Source organism: Ischnura elegans, chromosome 5 (assembly GCF_921293095.1).
Source record: "Ischnura elegans chromosome 5, ioIscEleg1.1, whole genome shotgun sequence".
Classification (NCBI taxonomy): domain Eukaryota; kingdom Metazoa; phylum Arthropoda; class Insecta; order Odonata; family Coenagrionidae; genus Ischnura; species Ischnura elegans.
In genome coordinates, this window is record NC_060250.1 from 41,917,495 (window position 1) to 41,942,092 (window position 24,598).

At 36.6% G+C, this 24,598-nt stretch overlaps 1 protein-coding gene across 7 annotated transcripts in view; it reads right to left on the reverse strand.

Moving 5' to 3' along the window:
* The window catches only part of LOC124158759 (cyclin-dependent kinase 12), a 97,646-nt gene that overhangs the window by 35,001 nt on the left and 38,047 nt on the right, over positions 1–24,598 (reverse strand). For 2 of the 7 annotated variants that reach the window (XR_006864867.1, XM_046534056.1), the window contains exons 9-13: positions 18,778–18,948; positions 18,332–18,373; positions 13,360–13,810; positions 4,926–5,061; positions 3,628–3,915 (exon numbers count right to left, since the gene is read on the reverse strand). Coding sequence is in view for 6 of the 7 variants with exons in the window: in XM_046534056.1 (XP_046390012.1) it covers positions 3,628–3,915; positions 4,926–5,061; positions 13,360–13,810; positions 18,332–18,373; positions 18,778–18,948 (1,088 nt within the window). In the remaining variant the exon portion in view is untranslated. Of the gene's footprint in view, positions 1–2,412; positions 3,916–4,925; positions 5,062–13,359; positions 13,811–18,331; positions 18,374–18,777; positions 18,949–24,598 lie in introns of those variants that run through there. The other 5 variants (XM_046534051.1, XM_046534052.1, XM_046534055.1 and 2 more) reach the window with 4 other exon arrangements.

The window sequence follows — 24,598 nt, forward strand, 5'->3', positions numbered from 1 at the left end:
AGCAAGGTACTCAGCTACCCGCTAGCAGCCTGCGTCCTATCAGCGCTCAGAGCCTCGATCAAGGTCACTTCAAAAGGCGGGAGGGGGAACCAGAAATGCGTCGCACGGACTTTTTTCCCATCATTCCTACTTACGCGTCGCGTTTTCGCGCACTTAAAAATTTTCACTTTTCATTTAATCGCGAAAAATAGATATCGTCATTTAAAAATCTAAAAGCGTGAAATACGTACTCCAGGAGTAATAATCTTTCGATTTAGGCAATAAAAAAATAATAGGAAACCACCCTATTCTTCATGAATAATAGTTCCCAATTTCCCTCGTCTCCTTCCTAACGACTACTTTCAAATTACCAACCTCCATCAAGAAAAAGATTTAATTCCCCATACAGAAACCATATTCCCACTTCTCATAGTACGGATAGGGGTAACACTAGAGAACTAATTTGGGAAATCTCGCGAAAGAAACGCTGAATGACATGGAAGGGTCCGCAGAATTAAAATGAAACATCCTCACATAAATTCAGAAAATGTTCCACATGGTGCACATCGAAAAAAACTACACCCGCCGTGGCGTGATAATTCAGAACAACCTTAATTTTAATCCCGAAATTTGATTAAAAGTGAGAGAGACAGCCCACAAAATTTTCTTCCAATGTCAATTTTAAACCTTAAAACTTTTTTTACGCCCTGCGGGATATAGTCTCGACACGAACAAAGCTAATGTATTGTGCGAGGAAATATTTACAAATTACCTATTAAGAGAAACGTACATCCTGTTTGTTAACAACCACCATACACAAAGACGACGGAATGAAATTCCCCTCATGTACTTCAAATCAGTTAAATCAAACTTTTTACCTTTAATTATATCACGGACACAAATACTGAAGGAGGAAACGCGTTTTCCGCATCACGACATCCATAAAAACGCACACGATACTCCCCCACCAGTACCCTCTTCCGAGCTATCTGCACGTAGTAGCTGTGACTTTTCAACAGATGGCGCAAGTGATGCCCTACTTCACGTGCGCACCGGCATCCCGGCAACACGTTCTCGTTCATCTGCCCTCAAGTTTCCTTGGAAGAATACGACAAGACTAGAAAGATTGGGTCAAGGTGAAATACTATGGGTCTCACGAAGGCAAATTTCCCCCCTTTTAGTTCAAGTGCTAATGCCACCGAGTTTGTTATGATAGAAGCTGAGTACGAGCAGGAATAGTGCATCTCTTTCCACGTAACATTAACAAAACATAAGAGAACTGAGCACATCTCAAATACGATCCACGGGAAGTACTCGTTTTAGCAGATCACAAATTCTCAAGAGAGGGCGGAAGGAAAAGAATCATACGTATAGTATGACATCGAGAGCCAGCCTTTTTTCTTACGCCTCCCAAAACATTCTGCGGAATCGTTCACATGTTTCGCCGTTTCATAGATAGCGATTTCATACGATAAATTACGATAGTTTCGAATTGATGATCGCATTCTCCCGATTTTCCACCTAAGCGCGATATAATCCCGCGCACTTCCACGCGCGAATTTTAATTCTTAACAAATCTCCATCGTAGGCGAGCCCCATAATAATTACACCCAAGTAGAGGTCACTCTACTCACGATTAACTTCAAAATATATTTGTTCCCATTTTTCATCTTTCAACTACTAATACTACAACTTAACCTCGCGAGGCTAATTTCAGTTTCTTTAATTTTTACATTTATCGTCAAAATTTACATCCCAAACTTCAACACAAAATTCAACAGCACATAATTCAGCTTCACAAATTGAAACCAGCATAAAATATTTTACTTTGATTGCAAATTTTTGAACACCATAAATTCCCCATTTTGCCCCTAATCACTTTGAAATAGCATGCCAAGCATGGAATGAGTCATGAAGCTCCTATTAAAAGAATATCCCCTAATTACACACAAATGACGCTAGTTGGACACTAAATGGCAAAAGTTAAGAGCACATTGATGAACATGCTCCACCACTGGCCACCTAGACCATGTCAACAAGCACACCCTGCAGTCAACTTGTTAAATTCTTTCAGCAACAGCGTTATCCACTCTTAAAATGCAACCGTTGCATTGACCTTACTTCACTGCAGCCCCAGTGAATCCACAAATGATCACCAGGTGTATTTTACTGAGTCACTACTACATACTACTGTTTCTGCTTAATCTAGCAAAGGTAGAAGAAAGGTGGAAAAATGACTGGCATAATGTTGCAATGGTTCACATGAAGTGTGAATACTTTAGGCTATGCATATCATTATTAATAATTATTATCACAAGTTCACAAATAAAAAACACCTGGAAAGGGAAGAAATGGAAGGTGCAATCCCGAGATACATACAAAAAACAAGATTCAACATGGAATACATGCAAGAGCAGAGATAAAAATATTACATACATAGGAAAACTTTTATTTCAATTTTTTTATTTACAACAAAAAATTCAAGGCATAGTATTGAGCCCTGTACCAACATTCCACAAGGACAAGAATTTCTAATGAAATGATGGTCATCCATACCAACAAAATAACCTCATAGTTTTTTCTGTGGCACAAGGCTGAATTTACTAAAGAAGAGTAAACAATAATTAATTATTCTTTTTACAAAGAAAATAACTAGCTAATTATATCCAAAAAGGTCTGAAAATAACCTGAAATTTTCAGGGGCAACTAAACTGAAAAATTATAAAAAATTAAATTGGCAATACTTTCTCAAGTCCAGTTTTAGAAACAAAAAAAGAGTGATTCCAAGCAATATTCCACTCACATTCAAAATACAAGAGGTATTTTTGACTCAGAACTTGCACAACTCATAAGATTTAAAAAAGCTAACTAGTATGGTGGGCCATCAATCTGTATTTTAAACAGATAACAATATAAATTCATTTAAATGCACATTCTACTATGTGCACCAGTGAGACAGTTTGATTTCGGTACCAAATGGGTCAACAGCTACGAATCCTCCTCCTTAATGCTTTTTCTTCCTTCCACACCTCAAGAGCCTCTGGTCAAGACAACTTCTCTAATGTACAAAATTATCAAGGATTTAATGAGAAGACTATTTAACCACTTTCTTGTCCGCCTCTCCCACTTTGTCATATAATTAAGGGATATATTTATTGCACCTCTACCTTGTGGAATGTTGAGGGAAGTTCCAAACATCTTCAGAAGGTGTCGTATACAATGGAACATGATGATGTGCTACATGAAGTGGCTGCTCCATGACGTTCTCCATTGGTGGGCGAGCCAACCTGTGAACTCGTTCCCCTACACCTCTTCCACCTGCTGAAAGCATCATCGAGGAGGCTGGTGCAGCCATCGGAACTGGGCTCCCTGCACTACCCAAACTTGGAAACGAGCCACTATCTTCAGAGATACAATCCAATCCACTACTTACTGGAGCTGCTGCACCAGCCCCCTGATTTTGCGGCAGATCCATTCTCGACAGCACCTCTTCTGATCTTCCCAGGCTGTAACCCTGACTCGCATGAAGAGGATCCATACCACCCGCGACGACGACTTCAGGCCTCAAGCCTTGTCCTGGCCAAGTCTTTTGCCTGCTGCGAGGGGGAGGAGGAAGTGGGGTTCGAGAAAGAGACTTCAATGGCGTACCTGGTTCCAAGCCTGTGGAGGGAAGGCCGTGTCGTGACATCAGGAGGGCCAGGGCACTTTTCACGCCCTCTGTGGCGAGTGGGTTCGGCGCTACCCTCCCCACACCAGGGCCCACACCCTGGCGAGCTGAGCCCAAATCCCCACCAACCCCAGCCAGTGATCCTTGTCCCCCGACTCTTCCCGGTGCTGGATCCCGCATGCGCTCCGTGTTGGTTGCATTGTCACCTGCGTAGACGGCATGAGCATCAAAGCCTTCAGGTCGATTGCTGCACCAACCGCCACTCCCTACTCCAATTAGCAAAAATAAAATTGGAAAGGAAATAGTTTCCAAGCCTTGCGACAGACACCCACAGTCACATCCAACAACCTACCAACAAAGGGGATGGAGCAACATTTGCGAAACACTTAAATTTGTATCTTAGATTTCAATCTGCTCAGAGAGATAGCTGCATTATCAATGTAAAATTTGGTCAAGTTCTTGAACGATAAAGAAAAGAGTCCACAGAAATATAAACTTTAAAATTTAACTTCATAAACTGTCACTAAATGGAAAGAGACCAACAGCTTTCAGATTTTCCTAATCTAAAAAAAATAAAAACTAGTAGATACAAAAAATTATATGAATTATTAATCCCAAGATATACTGACTATCATGAAAAAATTTTTAAGTAGCACCTTTGGTGTTTCTTCTAAGGGCAAATTAAGATACTTCAAACTAGAATTAAGATCTAGTTAATTTTTGTAACTGCTCAGTACGTACTTCATTTCTCCTAATTCCTTCTTCAAGAATTCCTATGAAAATATCTTCATTTATTATTGAATAATCATTACAGGTTTCTCTCAAAACTCATCGACTATGTCATAGCTAGGTGTTGGTCCATCACAGTTAATTGGTCGGTTAGTGGATGTGAATATTTAACACACAGCAGGGAATGCTGGCTAAGCTAACAAACAATTACCCATAACTTAATAGCAAGACTACTAATTATCAACAAAGAGACCTTTGAACTTTTGAGATAGAAAAGCTGGTCACTTATACTAAAATGACTAATTAGGCCACAACAAAGCCTCAGAACATCAAAATGAATCATTTCCATAATTATTGTAGTATTAACAGATTATATGTCACTGAAATTATGAATGAAGTTAAGTGCAGAACTTCATTTTTCACCATGTGAAAAGGATATAAGAAATAATAACAGAGCTGAGAATTATGATTTAAATTAATGACATTTTCAGTGAAGTATAATCGTTCAATATGAGGAAGTATAGTATTTCACTACTAAAGTGAAACATACCTTGGGTGCTAAAAACAGCTTGGTTCATATCCAAAGGAATATTTCCAGTGAGACCAGCAGCCAAATTCATAGCAGCTGCTGCTTTGAGAATCTCTTTGGAAAGATTTTCCACCATCTGGCCGGTCTGCTGATCAATCTGGTAAGAGATAACTCAGCGTAAGTTACTCAATCTTATGCAGTTTCCTCGTAAGTCTTAAGCAGAACATAACAATATTCATCAAATTTGTCTCCACACCCCCTTTCACAGCAACATTCCTTAAAATGGTAGAACATAATAAGAAAAGATTAAAATATCAGAAATGAACTCCTTTAGAATGAGATGATTAAAGCTAAGCATAGAAGAGTAATTCCAGAGAAAAAGTTAGGGGTATTTCTGATGTGATCACGATTGATGCACGGAATAATTCTAAAAATGCATTCATCATTTACCAGATGACTTTTTTTTTTTAAGGTTTCTAACTAGATCTCAAAATATTCCACTCCCCAGCACCAAAATATAACCTTTACTTCAACAAACAGAACCAAACATACTACAACATGCAGAACCAAAACCTGCACAATAGACATTTTACCTTTTTAGTACACCTTAAGAACTATAACTTAATGAATACATCTCATGCATATTTTGATGCTTTAACTGAGAATAAAATGGACAATAAAGTAAATGCAGATGTTTATTTACTAACAAGGAACTCCCTTAATTTAAAGCTTTGTTAGGATCTTCCCAATCTTTCAAAAATGAATGATAGTCAATTGAAAAGCTACATTAAAAGGTTTTATGTTTTAACACATGGCTTCAATAAATCACACAACGTTTCAGTATTCATGAAATTAACTTTGAGACAAACAATTTTAATTTCTCCTGGTGAATAATATTGAGATATTCTTCTCGGGTTCTCAACCAGGTTACTTCAGTCGTTTAGGCTGACGTTTCGGAAGAATTACTCAATGCTTATTTTCCGAAGTATCAATTACGATCAGAGCAACCAAAAACTTAAAAATATTAGTTTCTTATGATTTAGGCAAAAATGAATGTAGCAAAAAACGAATTCCTGAGAAACACTACCTATTTCAAGGTACATTCTGACCTGGATCTTATAATTAGATCTGGCTCATCCAACTTAAAAATAAGATTCCCAAAACAGATACTTTTACTTTGTTAATGCAATACATGCTTTTACTTTGGTAATGCAAGTAGTAAGTTCATCCACCGCATTCATGTTTATAATTTTCCTATTAAATTACGGAAAAATATTATTCAATTTTGTGTTCAAAATACATACACTCGTACATTGAGGGGAAAGTTACCGATGGTATACAGTACCACAGCATTCAAAAAGTAGAATTTGATAGCTAAATTGGCCAAACAAGAGGTAATAGTGGCAGAAGCATACAAATCTGAAAATTACATGAGATAGTATTGGATGGTTTAAATTATGTATTAGATATTATCAGCCCATCCCTAACATTAAAAAAAAGAAGAAAAAAAGGACTATCTTCCACTGGGGAGCTATAAAATATTTTCACATAGGAGCGATTACATCAAGATAGGAGACAATGGGGGTTCAAAAGCCTCCTCCCAAAAATTCCCGGATCATCACTCTGGAGCTCCTCTCACTTCCCTCTCAATATATTTTCTGACAATGACTAGCATTAACGCATTCAATTATCAATTTTCGTTCAAGTCGTCAAAATCGGCCGTAAAAATAAGAAAGAAAAATAGATGGAGGTATCCGTGCCATAATTTCCATTCAAATACTGCTTTTTACAAACGGCGCACACGGTTGAAAAGAGGGAAGCTTGCCTAAGGCCATACACACGATCAGAAGACTCGGAAGTAGACTCACGTACAGAGGGGGAGAAAGGGCTCCTGGCCCGACCAGCAAAGCACGTCAATTGACGTGCTCCATATCACAGCTTAGACGGGACCACATCAATTAATGTGCTCCGCACTGAATGTGTTAAACAGCAAAATCATTCTTTAAGGGCTGATTTCAAAGTGGTAATTAAAAATGAGGTGATTAGCTATTCATTTCCATATGTACTTAGTAGTTGCCACTAGATCCAAATATGTTTTACCCCTTCCATTTACTTCATCCCCCATCCATACATGATACATTTAAACTTGAAGTGTTTATTAATCTATTTTTTTCAACCTTCTATCCTTCCACAATTACCAGCTTCAATGAAACTGATAACACTGACTTCATTGTCACTGAAACGGTTGTTTACTCAAATATGAAGGACCATTGAAGGATAACTTCAATACCGGGTCTTTCAGAAAGGAATTCTATTCCATAAAACCACCCACTAGCTATAATTAACAAGTACACGGTGGGAACCAAAAATTATTTCTCCAATTAGTCATAACCTTTCAACGTGGTAGTCCGTAAAAACAAGATGATTAGCTGCAAGTCAAGAATCACCCTATGTCATGATAACAAGCTATCGCATAGATATCCTAGAGAAATTGATTAGCAAGAAAAGAAAAATTATCCTTTCAAAAATGAAAAACAGCTGATTATCTAAGGTGGTTTAGTTCATTTACTAAGAAAACCACACTAGAATACCTCAAGTTTGAAGATTCAGAGGCAATAGAAGAATAAATGGTACAATTTTGATCATCTAATAAGTGCTGACAAGTGACTCAATTCCCTCATTTCTATCTCATATATACGAATAAAAATATCCTCCTTACCTTAATCACTTGTGATACCAACTCAAGAAAACACAATGATTCCAGAGAAGAGAAGCTTCTCCAAAATAAAAATAAATCTCACTAATAAAGAAGTTAACCTATCTTCAATGACCATAACACAAAAAGGAACTTTTATCCTCAATTATGATTTCTTTGTTATACGAAAAATTCAAAAATTAAGACACGAGAGTGCAATAAATGACTCCACGCACCATAAAATTAGCCATATTGTCAACTTAATGAACTTTGTAACTCAACCTAGAGAAAACTACTACGTCCACAACATTCATCTTCTACATAAGTTGCAAAAATTAATTTATATTAATAAAATGGCTTTTACGTGTTTTAAGAAAAAATACTATCTTGTAAAATGATGAAAATGTTTTAACACTATCTTGTCCTACCGTACAGCTCGAAAGAAAAAATAAAATTAATAGAAACACTCCTTAATTTATTTGCAATTTTTCTATGATCCAAAAATACATGATTTTTATTTAGAACGTACTGAATGGCATAGGCATCCCTGAATGAAAATAGAAGTTCAAAAGACAAAATGGGTATTAAAAAAATCCGCCAGAGCGAATAAATGCTGCGTTGCCACGGCTTACGCGTGAAACTTTGCTACCTTGTAATCTGCAGTGGCCCCGTGCGACCCTGTTTGGCAACATGACATTAATAGAAGTTATAAACATTCACAAATATCAATATTTTTATAGATTATGGATCATAGAAAAATTAAAATTAAATTAGGAAGTTTTTTATCAATTTAATTTTTTCTTTCAGGGTAAACTGTAGGACTAGAGAGTGTTTAAACAAATTTTGTTAATTTACAACAAAATATTCGTTCTAAAAATACGCAAAAGCCATGTTACTAATCTAAATTAATGTTTGTAACTTATTGTCGAAGATGAATGTTGTAGACATAGTAGTTTTTCCTATGTTGAGTTACAATCGGTGGCGGCGGGGTAACGTTCTCGCCTGCCAAACAAGAGGTCGCGGGTTCGAGTCCCGCCTGGGTAGGTTTTCCCCGGTCCAGGGCATGGTCGTTTGTGTACGTTTACTTGTTACATTTGTTGAACACCCCGGTGTAAAATGGCCAATAAGAGCTGTATCCGGTGGTTTGAGAATAAAATAAAATAAAAAAAATAAAAGTTCATGAAGTTGACAAAACAGCTAATTTTATGGTGCACGGAGTCATTCATTGCGCTCTCGTGTCTTGATTTTTGACTTTTTCATAAAACAAAAAATAAATCATAATTGAGAACAAAATTTTCTTTAAAATGATGTATTATTCATCATTATGGCATGCACTGAAGTCCAGATATAAATTTGCAAAGTACAGCAGCACATCTTTTTGACACCGACAATAGGTACTGTTCCACAAAATTTTTTAATGCAGTCAACAACTACAGTTACAACAGCTATAGCATTATTAACGAGACAATGTTTATAGAGAAACCAAGTTTGTCTCAATAATGACACTAAAGCAATAGAAACCAGTCAAAACCACTAAAAAAGTTTTTGGGAAGAGTACTTTGGCTTTTATTCTACCATAGCTAATTCAGGCAATTAACTTTAAAATTCCATGATTAACCAAACGTACCCAATTTAACATCTGCTCTAAATGTAAGTTTATGAAGGCATATTATTCCAGGATTGTATTAAGTTGTCATATTATTTGACAGAAAGTTTTGTTTCAGATAGAATAATCTTGCACTTTGTTTAAAATGTTGAGTGTTGAAATTACACATGGCTTCTCAAAGTTAAAAGGACAGATGATAGTCTACATCATCACTGAACAATACTTTAAGGTTGGCAGGGAAATAAATCATGGCGGAAAAGAGGAACTCCAGCGTCCTGCATTCAAAATTGGATAAACTCGAATCCAGCACCCATAAGCAGAAGTCACATATAGAATTACCATTAACTTTCCATTTTTCATCATGTGATAAAATATTAAGAGAAAAAGGCCTTAAGGTTGCTGGGATATTAATTGACTGAACAGAATTATTTTAAGGTCACATATGCTCATGAGCAATTTAAAGCGCCAATGGCCCCAAAGGACAAAGTAGCCCTTGGATCTGTCGGCTACCCTTATTCTCTCACGAGAGGATCCAAAAATAGAAGAAGTTATTCACATTAAAGTTCCATCAGGCATCCCTGAATGAAAAAAGAAGTTCACAAACTTGAACACAAAGACCACTAGCCCAGTAAGTACTGCAAAGCAAAGTAAGCAACTCTTAAGGTTTTTCAGGGATTACACGTTTTGCTAACCAGATGTATGTAAAGAACCTAATGTAACATGGCTCAGTTAAGCTACATAATAAAATTTGTTTTCAAATACATAGTTACATTACTTTTCGGAATATTTGTTTTCATACCAGAGGCCCTTGCACCACATTTGTCTAAGTTGAGTTTGAACTACTATGATGCTTTTGCAGAAAAGAAGAGAACTAACAAACTTGCTGCCATACAAGTATTCTCCGATTGCCTGGTGAATCACTATAGATACTAGTACTATGAGAGTCAGAATGTTAATATAGACAAGTTTTTACCCAAATTTTGGGGAAGATGTACCTTTCACAAACAATGAAAAAGAACAAAAGAGAGATTCCTTCAAAGTTCATGTCTGAAAAATACTGTGAGGTGTGCAGTACACTCGTTTGCACAGTACAGGCTTTTTGAACTACGAGCCCTAGCAGGGTTCATGCTGAAAAGTGACCATGGCTTTCAGAAATCAATGAGTACATAACAAATGATAGTTCTAAAAACATGTAACGGAAACAATAAAATTAAATGTAATTGCTACTGATACCTCAGTTACTTTAACATAGTTACCCCGTAACTATGCTACTAATTTATAATGAATTTTGTAGGCTTTCAATGGCTAGCGATTAACAGGATAAGTATTTTAAGGGCATACAAACAGCCAAAAATGGAATCTATCATTAAACAAATTAGTGCACTAATAAGTTTTCAGTGGATGACTTCGATTCAAGTACAGATAGCTTGGATGTATATTATCAAAGTAAGACATCTTTAGTTTAAACTAAATAATTGGCATTCTACACCATTGAGATGCAATTTTATTCAGCACATTACTCATCACCTGAATCTTAATTTGCCATTACGTAAAAGATTTTAGACATAATTTAGTGGCCAACTGCAAGATATCTGGTAATGTATTACTAGTAACCATAGTATATTTAACAGATATATACTTTTAAAAAGTGTGACTTTACCCACATCCAATACTGCAACCAGATTGTTTGCCATCAGTCACCAAGGAGTAGAAGACTATGAATTCAAGGACATACACACAAAATAAAGAGAATCTTATGCAAAAACTCCTTTTATTATTTTTTCTCAATAACTCTTAATAATTTCAAATGTACAGGTAATAAATAACATCGCTGTCTCATGGTCTTCACCAGCAATCAAAACGATAGTTCCTCACACCAACTGGAGTATGAGTATACCAAGATCCCCTACTAATTCATACAGAAAAAGTTGCAGCAAAATATTTGCATGCAAAATATATATGTTCAATGCTTAGTAACAAGAGAAATGCCAAATATGTATAAAACACAATGAAAAACTACGCCCCTAGCCCATACCAGAGCCACACGAGCAGCTACAGCGACTAGTTGAAGGTGATATTTAAGCCATACCTTGATTCAATTTTAGCATTTCCAGAGCTATACTTACCTATGCAATATTTTGCATGAGCAAGGCAATTCAGTCAGTGAAATGATTGTAATCATAGGTACAATCCTACCACTCTACTGCAGCAAAAATGACATCACCTACTCCAATTAGAAATTGTTACGAAGTAAATATCCATGAAAATTAAGTAATGAACTGGTAAAAGTCAATACACCTCACTTCAACCATGTTGCATTACTTACTATATTATCAGTACATAGATTACGGCAAATTAACCTGAACTGATTCAATGTATATTTACAGAAAAATAATTAAAGAAGGCTATCATACGGACAACCTAATTTGAAGATATTTAATTGATAATCCTAAGAGAACTCAGATAACTAAGACAAAACATAACTTGGATCTCACAGACTTTCTCAACTTCTCACAAACTTTCTTGAAATGCTAGCAGCAGCGAAACTTAAAATAATTCTCAGAATAGCGCCACACATTCCCCTTACTGATGACCTGATGAAAACTGGCATTTATATTTAAACAGCACCTTAGCATAGCTAATTTGTAAGTAATCCCCCCTATTTTAAGTTGGAGAAGTGTGGAAGTGAGTCAAGGACTACTTGTCATCATTTTAATGCTAGGCATTAAATCTGGAATGATTGATTTGAATATGCACAACCTATTGAGCACAGCAAGTAGAGACTAAGGCATTTGCTGTTTCCCATATTTCCAGAGGCCCAAGGACGACAGGCCAAAAACCCTCCAAAAAACTAACCATGGTAAGCAAAGAAAGAATCAAACTTGGGCAGAAAAACTACAGAGGTGGTAATGATCTAAAATTCATTCAAGGCAAAAATTGAATTAAAGCCCAAGAACTTGAATTGGGCTTGGATCATTTGTATTTCATCATTTTTCACATGATTAATTTCATTGGGTAAATTACTGTGACAGACAAGAGGGCATTGATGCATTATGATATTTTCCTTAAAGGGAATTGTCAGTGTAGTTGTAGCCATCCTAACATGAAAATTTTTCATTAAAATACTTCGTTCAATATCTACAGTCAATGTGAATTATTTCACAAAAAATAAGGCCAAAGTCTTTCCTCAAAAAAGTTATTAACTATCAAATAAAAATGCCCAACAAATGAAGAACGATGAATAGAAATATAAACAAATTTGCATACTTCCAATTAAAAGGAGGCTAAGAGGTTTAAAAATCGCCAGGTAATCATCCCTAAGTAACAAAGCATTTACAATTTATATCCATTTTATTCAAACAGACTGGGATATCCTCTTTGATTTGATCATTTTCATTTTTTCTGACTTCATTCATACCAAGGGGTATAACCCTCTGAAAGTGTGAGATAAATGGCTTATTCCTGTAAAAAATTCCTTTTCATCAACACTATAAAACCTATTTTCTGCCCATTGAAGATAAGCATATCACATGAACAGCTTATACTCTCAACAAAAACTGCCCAATTCTATCCTCTAAATAAATATGAAGTTCAATAAACTTCACAGCAACTGCATTTTCTTCAATGCCTAAAACAAAAATTGGATCACAAAATTCCACAAATGTCAATCACTTATTAGGCACTTGTTTTATTTTGTGTCTAACTTGCACTATTTACGATAGAGAATTTCATGCATTCAAATTTCTTAGCATGTACAAAATAAATAAATCAGTGGAACTCCATAGGCATTATTGATGGTGGAGTTAATAGCAACGATGATAATTAAAGAGCTAGGTTAATGAGGATAACTACTGTTTAATAATTCAACCACAACAGCATAAGGAAAACAATACCTTATTGCCAATACCGTCCCCATAAACTGCAAAAAGCCATTATGAAAACAAGAAAAATCAATACGTCAACACAACCTTGGGAGGTAAAATACACAAACTATATATCCTTTAATAAATAACCTGACCAAGGATGACTCACTCAACAAGTCACTTCATATACATACATACAGTACAATCCAGGTGATTCACGAATTTTATTTTTAGCCAATCCAGAAGGATGTTATGCAAATGAAATTAACGCATTAGGGCAACTCAACCGACCTCCTTCCCGGACTGCTGCAGGGCAAGTAGCTGCTCAACCCTCACTGTCTTGTTATTAGCCAGCAAACGAGAGATGGTAGAAAGCTGGCTCAGCACGCTCCCATCCAGAGAGGATGAGGACGAAGGCGGCGTTGCACTTCCATCCGAGAGGGTCACATTTTGACTGCGGCTCGGATAAGGCTGCTGAATCATGCCTCGTGGTGCTGAAGGTGGGGGAGGCGTGAGGGAATCACCCCCCATCATGTCGACCGATGGACCCGCACGAGAATTCATGCGCCCAGAAGGCTGAGTGATCCCACGATGCATCAGCATTTGATTGGACCGCATAGGAGACAGATTGGGAGAGTTGGAAGAACTAGCCGGTGGGTGCAAACCGTGAAATGGAGCATTGCCACCACTGTAAACATCCTCCCGAGAAAACCCAGCTTCCTTCTTCAAGGCTTTGGAGGAACTGTGAGTGGTGGAGAAAATGAGCAAAAAATTGGTTACAGACGTATTGTCCCAGGGAAGATGATGAAATGAAAGTGAACAGATCATCAATTAAGTTCACACTTCAATAACAATGAAATTTAAAATTTACAGATCAATGATGGTAAACTTTATCACCAAACTACCTGATATATGGATTTAATATATCTTTTAGTTTTTGATATTTCCCTTCACCTCACAGTCCTACGTATGCTTTTAAGTATTCGCACTCTTAATTTCAGCAAGTATATTTCAATGCACATCTCCGGCAACGTATTTGTGCATTTAAATTACAGAAAAATATTATTAATTGGACATAGTACGAGGTTCTCAACTCTTCTCAATACACTCGCAGAGCTAATTTTACAATGAGCAAAAAAGTTTAATTCATTCCTAGGAAATTAGCCCTGGAGTACAGAGCAATCTGAATAACAACTTTATCTAGTGAACATAATTTCCAAACACACAGTTAAAACTCGATTTAGTGAGCATGGTGTAAGTACTAATACTTAAAATAGTAACTCTGAAAAGAAGTGCATGACACTTATTTTGCCAACCAATAAACATCAAAGCTTCATGAATACAATTCATGCAACCACACCAAAATTGCTAGGGACAACTCAATTGAATGATTACTCTACTTGAGGGCACTGAGTCGACAAATGATCCATAGCATTAAGGTGAGCATAACTGAGTATTTGATGACTAAGCCAATGAACTTGTACGTCTCTCAATTGTTACAAATCAATACATAATTTACACAGATACATATTATTCTAGTCTTTCACTCTCTCACAGGCTTCAAATCCCTGGATCTACCCACCTGGGGAAAAACATTTGATGATTGGTCTATAAAGAGCACACGAAAAATCATCTTTCAACATTTACAACTGAAATAATATTTACACGCATATAGCTTTGAGTTGTTTATCTTCAAGGAGGCTCCATTACAAGTTGTAACAATGCCCACTCATTCCCCTACATGTCAATGAAAAATTAAAACAACATAGCCTAAAATGTTGGCATTTCCTAGAAAAATTAAAGAAGTAGATGGAATAAGATAAAAAGATAAAGAATATTTTTGTATTCCTCAAAGGTAGAGTGATTAATATGTTTACCATCAAAGATCTCTGGTTATGGGTGTACAATGGAATTACAACACCTTTAAACAAAAACTACAACCCGCATTCAAGGTGGGCTACTATTTTAAATTCAAACACAGGCATCTAGTGAAAAGAATATATTCACAACTAGAGTATACCAGCAAACCAAGGACGTCAACAACACCATAAACTTGTACACAACAATAGGTAGTCAAATTGCATCAATATTTTTTATCCAATATATTTTATCTTGCATAATTAAAAAAAAACATGCAGACTAAAAATTTGTATTGCATTGTACGTATTACGATGCATATGAAATTTTAAACTTAAGCATGCTTCCTAAATAAACAAAGAACTGATAATGCAGCACATCCATACAGAAAAGTCTTCAAGAGAATATTGACTTGAAAATGTATGAAATTCACTTATGTAAAACACCATAAACTATAAATAAAATTCTAGGGACAGTATCAAAATGAAAGTTGCAAATAAGAAAAGACACAGAAAATACTTTGTTCATGCACAAGAAGTCACAGATGAAACTAGTTCAATAAATTGCATTGTAACACACCAAAAATGTGTACTTTGGATCTGTTGATTAATGCTTCTCACATTTGGAAAGATGTGAAAAATTAAGATCCCAAGTTAACCTGGTTCCCTTATGATAATCTTAAAGTATACACGCTACCACTCGTTAAACCACATATCCTACCGACAAAGATATGTATTATAACATTAATGTAAGTAGCTGTATTCACTGAATTTCATTTTTTTTTAATTCAACCTAATTCACATGGGATATCATATGTCTAATGCATTAATGAATAAGGACTAGTTTTATACTATCTAGAAACTGTAATGGTCACAACCTCTGAGATGACTCAATTAACACACACTTATGATGCATAGCATAGAATATCATTTAATTACCCTTTTAATCACTTTAAATTTTTTATGGAACTTCAGGCCCAGATTCAAAGTTGTCATTATGGGGGTTGATTACGTTTCACATGGCTGGAGGTCGGCTAAGGGTCCCCTTTGATGCACAATTCATTAACTACGGTAGTTACTCACAGCCTTTAGGGAGCAAACTGGTTAATTTGCGGCTTGAAATTCCTCGCATCCTTTCATCTTGCTTGTTGACAGCAACGACTGCTAAACTTTTACGGCCCAATATATTTGGAAATTGACGATTGTTTGATCTGAACCTTGTTGACAATATTGATAAATATTGCATCCTTCATACTAGTTCATGTTTAATGAAATGCACTGACATATTACAACATCCTCATTATCAGCACCTGAGTCATTATAATCCATTAATCATTTTATCACTATTAAATGGAGAAATATGTGCATTACATCAATAGTAAACATACATCTCCAAATGATGGGTAAGTTTTTCAATGAAAACATTATATTTACTTGAAAGTTATCTCTCATTATTTGTGATCCAATACTTTACATAGATGTACACGCAGTCATAGCTCAACTTTTAATTCAATGCATGGACAAATTTCTTTAAAATTCACTGTGATAGAAGTACTATTTGGGGAAGTTTTGGAGGCAATTTCAGTGATTTCAGTAACAAAGAACATTTACGCAAACATTTTTAACAATTACCATCCACTCATTAAAAACTTCACATTCAGAAAATAGAATTTTCTACGCGAAGTCCATAAATGAGATATTATACATTAATAATTCCAAATGTTATAGTGGCGGCCATCTAGAAATTCTGTTAGGGCACCCCTGCCTAACCTTGAAGCCTCGCCCACGAATCCAGTGGCCAGGTGGAGAGTTGGAGGTCAACTGTACCCTTCAACTCAGCTATGAACACAGTATATGAGCATTGGGGGTCATCCAGAGAATGGGGACACCCACATAACGACCATGAACGAATAATCATACAAAATCTAGCCAAACATTGGAACAAAATTGTAACTGTTAATCCTAAGGTATGAATGATATTCTAGTGATAGATGATGGAGATGTTAGATGATGTTTGCAGCAGAGTTTCTCAGGGTACTTACAATAATGAACAACATTCCCAGAGCTGAAGTAAATAAACTTCTGAGGCACCCTGACGATGAAGGTATCTGGAGCAATTTTGATGTTGATGATGCATTTCCTGAATTGCTTGAGCAATGGTTTCTCTCAAGGATGCTTAACTTGTTGGACCAACTGTGACATTTTTTTCCAAGTCCCACTGTCTCCCTTTTAGGAGCCTCAATGCTAGCATTGAAATTTAATCACATGATGTGTATACCAGTGCACAACTCCCGATCATACGAATGGAGCCACATTCTAATAAGGCAAACAGAACTTCACTCATAAAATTAAAAAAAACTCAAATAGGCAGCTAACTGAGCTCAATAATTAACTCGTATGAACTTGAAGATGATAATAAAAGATCCGACTTCACTAAGGCACTCGGTCCCAATCGATTCTTGAGCATGATGGAAGCAACAGAGTATCGATGAAATTTTCACATACACCTCTAAGTTCAATCAAAAGAGACTTGTGAACACAGGCAGATGGACAATGAGGCACTAAGATGGTATCTGGTATGACCTTTGGATGATACAAAATTGACCATTTAAGATGCAGCAGACTGCAATTGCATCTACCATCTATTTCCTTCCACTGACGTCAACTTGATACATTTAAGATGTATGAAGACTCAAAACTTGGCATGTTACAATGTTCTTGAAGAATAAGTGAACAGTATTCTCTGAGGCACTTTTAATGTCACAAGAGCAGATCTCAATGCCAAAATCAGTAACTTCGTAGATAAATGAGAGCTCCACAAGGATAGATTTCTCTTACAATCCAAGACCTATAGTTTATCATTCCATTAATACTAAACGAAAGTCAACAAGAAAACTTTGGCATGACAACTTCAATAGTTACTAAAACATAATATAACAGGACCAGATTAACTTGGGATTCATTCCCCATAGTCGTTAATAATAAATCAGTGCAAGTGTTAGTGAGTTAAAGTTGCTTCCACCGAAATGGTGCAAGGAAGCAATGCAAGATCACTGAACAATACATAAGCATTCTTTACAGAGACAGCTCAGAGTAATTCTCTCGGGTTATTTCAGCAAACAAAGTTTTTCAAGGTAAAAATTCATTAAATTTAAACTTGTTACTTAAATTTGACAGTGAACAACATTTACGTTTCAACAAGCACAATTAACAACAACTTCATGGAAAATAACACTACAGTTTGCCCAATAATATTTTCATGCTTTATGCTTGTGATTACATTGGCAGGAAAGAAGTCAGCTTTTGAAAGTCACAAAACATACTTAAACTCAAGCAGTTAATTCTAAGGTTAGTAGTTAGTTAATGATAGCTGCACCTTTCGGCAGCAAAAGAAATCATGTCATTACCTGTCATATAATGACCTCTTCAATGGGGAGCGGTTAGGGGATCTGGAAGCAATTAGCCAACAGATTCTTATTTCATTACAGTTTACAATGTTATTTAAACAATGAATGTGCAGAATACTAAAAGATGAACTCTTTTAAAAATATTTATATGAACAGAAGCAGACAGTTAAAATGCTCATTTCAATCTCAACTTCAACTTGTGCATCATTCAAAATATAAATGTTTACATTATTACAAATGAACTACATAAAACCTTTTAAATAAAAACGTAGCATTCATTTATAAAAATATATAAATATTGAACATAGACATATCAGTCACATTAACTCTAAAACTTAAAAGCTCATGCAAAATGTAATGAATTTAATAATGAATTTCCATTGATAAACTGCATATAAGAGAAGAAAAAGTTAAAACCTCATTTAATCACATAATTCATTACTTACCCCCCCATTTCCATGCTATCTTCAAAGGGTTTACCAGAGTCCTTTGATGAAGATGGCTTTCCTGGAGGCAAATTCTGCACAGCCTCTTGTTGCTCCCTCATTTGTCTTCTCCGTTTCTTGCTCCAAAGTTCATGGCAATCTTGCCATGTAGGCAATTCAGGTGGTGGCATCCTGCAATGAGAACAGTGATTCCCTTGTTACTGACAGACACTCAATAAATTTCCATTCATAAGAACAAGGAGACTATATAAGAGGGTGACCAGGTCAGTCTCATTGAGGTTTGACTTTTGTTGCCTCTTCATGGACATTTTGATCTGTTAACAAAAATGTCCACACGGCAGTTGCAGAGCAATTCATTTCTTCTATATATTTATAATATAATACTTTGCAATCATGAGGAATACCATAGAAAAATTATGCATTTGATAGACCACATCATCATGAATGTAAATTTTGGTCATTAGCCCAATGTTGTAGCTTATTTTCCAGTGAAATTTGAATTCCTTTCCCTTCCAGGAACATGAGAGGCGACTTTAGTACACCCATTAGAATGCAGGATAGGGACATCACATTCTGAGGTCCATTACAGTATTCTCTGCTGCAATATTTGTGCATTAGAGAAAATAGAAACTCCTTTTCCATTTATTAGATTAAAGTTTAGCCGAGTGACTATGATTCCTATATTCAGATTTCTACAAATATGTAGTAGGACCTTGATTACATGTTCTTCAATTGACCATTCCCTGGATTTTCCTTCGTTTTGCAAAACTGAAATTTGCAAGGCTTGCTTGAATCAAATAGGACATATTGCATAGCATACTTCCCCAATTAAAATTACTATGATGCAAGCAGTGGCGTATCCCAAGAGTGGGGTTTTCTGGGTTACCACCCCCCCAATTTAGCCTTTAAAAGAGGTGCAAAAAACAAGGAAGATGGCCTCAATAAATAAAAAAATTCTTAATTTTTATAAAAGCTCATATAAAATAGGGTGGTTTCCTATTAATTTTTTATTGCTTTAATCGAAAGATTATTACTCCTGGAGTACGTATTTCACGCTTTTAGATTTTTAAATGACAACATCTATTTTTCGCGATTAAATGAAAAGTGAAAAATTTCAAGCGCGCGAAAACGCGACGCTTAAGTATGAATGCCGGGAAATATCTCCGTACGTCGTATTTCTGGTTCCCCCTCCTGCCCGGTGAGGTGACCTTGAGGCGAGGCTTAGCGCTGATACGTCGCAGGATGCTAGCGGATAGCTGAGTACCTTGCTGGATGGTAGCGCTTGGCTTAAAAAAGGTTTATTAATACCTTATCAAACGAAGAAAACTTTCCGACCTTAGCCAGTTTTAATACGTGATTATTAAGACATGTTTCCCTGAGCTCTGTGCCTCATGCATGCATTGGTAACCTCATACGATGTATAACTCCTATCCTCTCGTGTAGAAACTAGGTCCCTGTGACGTCATGCGGAGTGGAATCACATGGGCGCCAATCTGGCCTTTTTCAAATGAGGATAAAATTTGACCCTTGCCATTCGTCTAAACCGGTATTTCAAAAACCAAATAATTTGTGTATTATGAATACACTAATGGTGGGTAACGAATCGCAATCAATGCCTTTCGTTTTCTTTGATGAAGGAAACTACCCTATTGCTGTTTTGAGTCCTAAAAATCACATACCATATTTCTCCGAATATAGTCCCCCACTGAATATAGTCCCCCCCCCCCTAATTTTGAGGCTGCAGTTTCGGGAAAAGTTAAAAAATTGTGTTTGAATATTGTCCCCCGCTTTACTTTTACCTTGGGCATTTTTGGAAAAAAAGGGGGGACTATATTCAGACATATACAGTATTCAATATCAAAAATCCCCAGACCTCCTTTTGCTCTTGGGTGTTTTCCATGCACCCCAGAAGGGGGCCGAAATTCTGGGAAAACCCCTCAATTTCAAAATCCTTGCTACGCCACTGGACGCAAAGGAATACGACATTCCTAGCTACAACTCAAACATGTTAAAAATTGAATTTAATTTACTTATGTGCAGCCATTGTTCTTCCACTGTTGTTTCTTTTCCAATACCTAATTGGAATGGATAATTAAGAGTTTTTTGGGATCGCTGCTAAAAATGGTTAATAAGAAAAATTTAGGGTTTGGGATTTTGTACTACCATAGATGAAAATATATCAAAGTATTTTATTACTGTTGCCCTCAAAAACTCACGCAATTGAGTAATTTAGAGGTGTTACTTGATCTACTCTACTCATACTACAAAGGCATATAGAGCACCTAAAAACCCATGGGAGGTTGACACCAAAGAAATGATGCTACATTTAAAATAATTCAAAGGAGCCTCTACTTATTGAAGATAATTGAGAAACGGACAATTTCTTAGAATTAGAGTAATAGAAATCAATTCATTTGATTATCTTGAATAGGAATATGAGCCACTGGGAGACAACATAGGTTCCTCGCACATTCATTACATCAAATTAACCTTTTCCTTACTGAAGATGAAAATATGCGTCTGGATGTTTCTTGACCCGGGAAACTAAAGCAACAAATTTTCATCACAGGTGAGATTTTCCTACACAGGTGAACGAATGCCAAATATATACATTTCCTAGCCCTCCCCCTTTTATGACAGTCGCGGGTATGCAATGTCTTTGTTTAGGACCCAGACCCCTCGTCTTATATTACCCCGCTTAGCGGTAAAGGACCGCGGTTGTTTATCCAGTCATTTTGCAAAATAAATATTTGTCCCTTTCTCAAAAAATATAAACTGCAAATTGAATTATTTGTCTTTTGAGCAGCAATTACAATTTTCAAACAAAATTCTACCATAAATATAAACTTATATCTCGATTTCAGTATAAACATCAACAAGGAAATTGTTGCTGCATTAAATGCGTTAATATTGACAGTAGAGCTTCATTCAAAATAAGACAGTTCTCAGAATAAAATGAGGAATTCAATTCGAAGTCTACAATTTACGTTCAAGCAACAATTATCCATATAGCTAATTAATACACACAAAAACATGATTGACCTCAAACCTATGCCGCTGCTATGGTTATAAACCCTGAAAGGAGGGAGCCCAACTACCCTCGGAGTCAGAGATAATGCATAGTTCCCACTAGGAAGGGTCAAAAAAGGTTTGTTGCTGAGATTGAGCGATTATCCGAGACACCCTTCTTCATGAATGCCCTGCAAAAATGCTCCGCACGGAGGGGACGGAAGAATCTCTTGGGGCTCAATACAGAGGTCACTCTGGCGAGAACTTCACCTTCTCGAAAGGGTTAAGGATGAGGGAAGTCCCATTTCTTAGTTTTTGTAAGAAAGAAGCATGACGAGTCACTGATCATGATAAAAACAGTGAAAGCATACTCCATTCTATTGATTTTCCTGTGTGCATCAAGAAGTTCTCCATTGAAAAGAAGAATCTCTCAAATATCACAGGGCATGTGAGGGCCATTGTGAAAGTAAGTTGTTTTCCGTTTTTAAATTGAGTTTTCAATGCAAAAAAATTACAGATAATATTCTGGAATAAGAGTACATGTTTTATTTTTCCACATTATCTTCAGTGGCTACCATGTAATTCGTAAACCAAAAAGCAAGCTTTGAAATCCCCTTCCGTAGAAGCATGCTGCCACTCCTAAGTCCATCTGGTGACTCCTTTTTTTACTTCTTTGTCACTTTTGCAAAGTCATGGTTCCCACATTAACTAAATTATAAAATTCACATTTTTTCCAGGTTTACACAGTATTAATGTCATTAAATTCACTATCTGTTGACAAGCCATTTTAGGCAGAAATATTGATCACCTAACAACCACCAGCCGAATATTAACTAAAAATTTTCCAAACGCTGCAGAGGCCGGGAGTGCAAATGCAGCAATGAAAGTATCTGATATGACTAAAGAAGTATCTCTTATGACGTCACCAATGGTTAGCAAAATTCATGGCTGGATAAAGGTTGTGAGCGAGTTAATGGAGGGAGCATGGTGGAAGGGAAGTTAAGAAGTGTATAAATTTTGGGTTAATGAACACTTTGGTTACTGGTCTTCCAGCATTGGTACAAGGTTAAGGTCAATGGGTCATCATGGCACATGGACCAATAATTGCACTTCGAATATTCATGTGCAGATAAATGCGTGGACAGTGTCTATGCGTGATTGGCCTAAAATATGACTGACATATCGATTTTTCTTTTGACCTGTCTATCATAGTTCTACCATCAAGTTTTCAAGGTTTTATGGAGAAATTCACCACTTTTTCTAGGTTTCTTCACAGTAGACGAAATTCATTGCTTATTCATGGTTTTAAGGATTTCACGGTTGAGAGGGATCCTCAAATGTTCTCCGGCTATTCACTCCAACATTTTGGTGGACAGATGAAAGTCTGAAGAAAGCCAAGTCCGGAGAGTTAGGTGGATCAGTCAGACCAGCTCAACAGAACTGATCCAGAATTTCCTTAATGGAAATAGGAACTAGAGGCGTGAGGCCATGCATTGTTGTGGAGAAGGCACTCACCAGAGGTCAATATTCCTTTTCTCTTGTTCTTAATGGCCGAACAAAGATTCTTCAGCGTCTCACAACACCAGGAAGTCATTAAAGGTTTCTCCACAAGGCAAAAATTCAATCAGAAGAATTCCTTTTTGAGTTCCCCATCCTGCCACTGCAAAACTGTCTCTTCCCTAGAAGTCCTCCCACTCTCATCCTCATTAAATGTCTAACTGCTTTGAATTCATGAACCCATCTCCTCACCATTGATTCACTCATTACACCCTCTCCATACAAGGTACACGCTGTTAATGAATTCTAACTAATTTGAAACACGCACGAAGAAACTAAATCAATTTTCGCACAACAACTCAAGATGGAACAGGCATTTAGGTTGCGGGACACTATGTCGTGGCCTCCATTAAGATGACTTTCTGCGGCTGTTATCAACAATACTGAAACCTTTCAAATCAATGTGGAATGCTCCCCTCTTTCATACCATGCAACCACATTCAGCAAAAAGTTATCTCAGACCAAAGACCAAACTGGAGCTTATTTTCTGGATAACTCTCGTAGTATTCAATATCATAGGGACATGCAAAAGGTGGGGTTATTTTATAGTCAAAAGTGGTGATTTTTTTTTACAAAAGTGGCATTATTTTTCCCTGAAAGTGGTGTTATTTTAACGGCAAAATAATTGATGTTGATTGAGTGCCATGCTTTCAGTGGCCCACCTATCCCTAAATTTTGGAAGGTTGCCGTAGTAAGCCGGCTGGCTTTACCCCGGCCACCATCAACAGCACATCGCTGTGCTTTCAAATTGGTCTCTATGGATGTCTTCAAACGAGTCAAATTGCGCCGTTGACGGTCACCACGGCACCCATTTCAATCCAGCATGGTGGTGCGCCGTCTACGACATGATATACATGCAGTGCTGCATTGAGGCTACTTTCAGATGTAACGACTTATTGCTGCCCACAGTTCACGGCACGGCACCATAAAAATTCAGCCTGCTTTCTAACGCGATGACTCTCTGGATTTCATGGTGCCGTGCCGTGAACAGAGGCCGGAGAAAAGTCGCTTCATTAGAAAGAGGCCTTTGATGTTACCTTTCCACAAGAAATGTAGTTTTCAAAAACTCTTCCGCATATTATTTTCGAATGAGTATATTTACGTTCATTATGATTATATTAGATGAGTTACTAGTTTTATATCCTTACTAATGGTTAATACTCCCCAGAAATATTTTAATGCAATGAATTAGAGCCGCATAAAAATTTTATACTAATGGTGAAAACATAACTCCATGATTTCTCATTGATGCCTT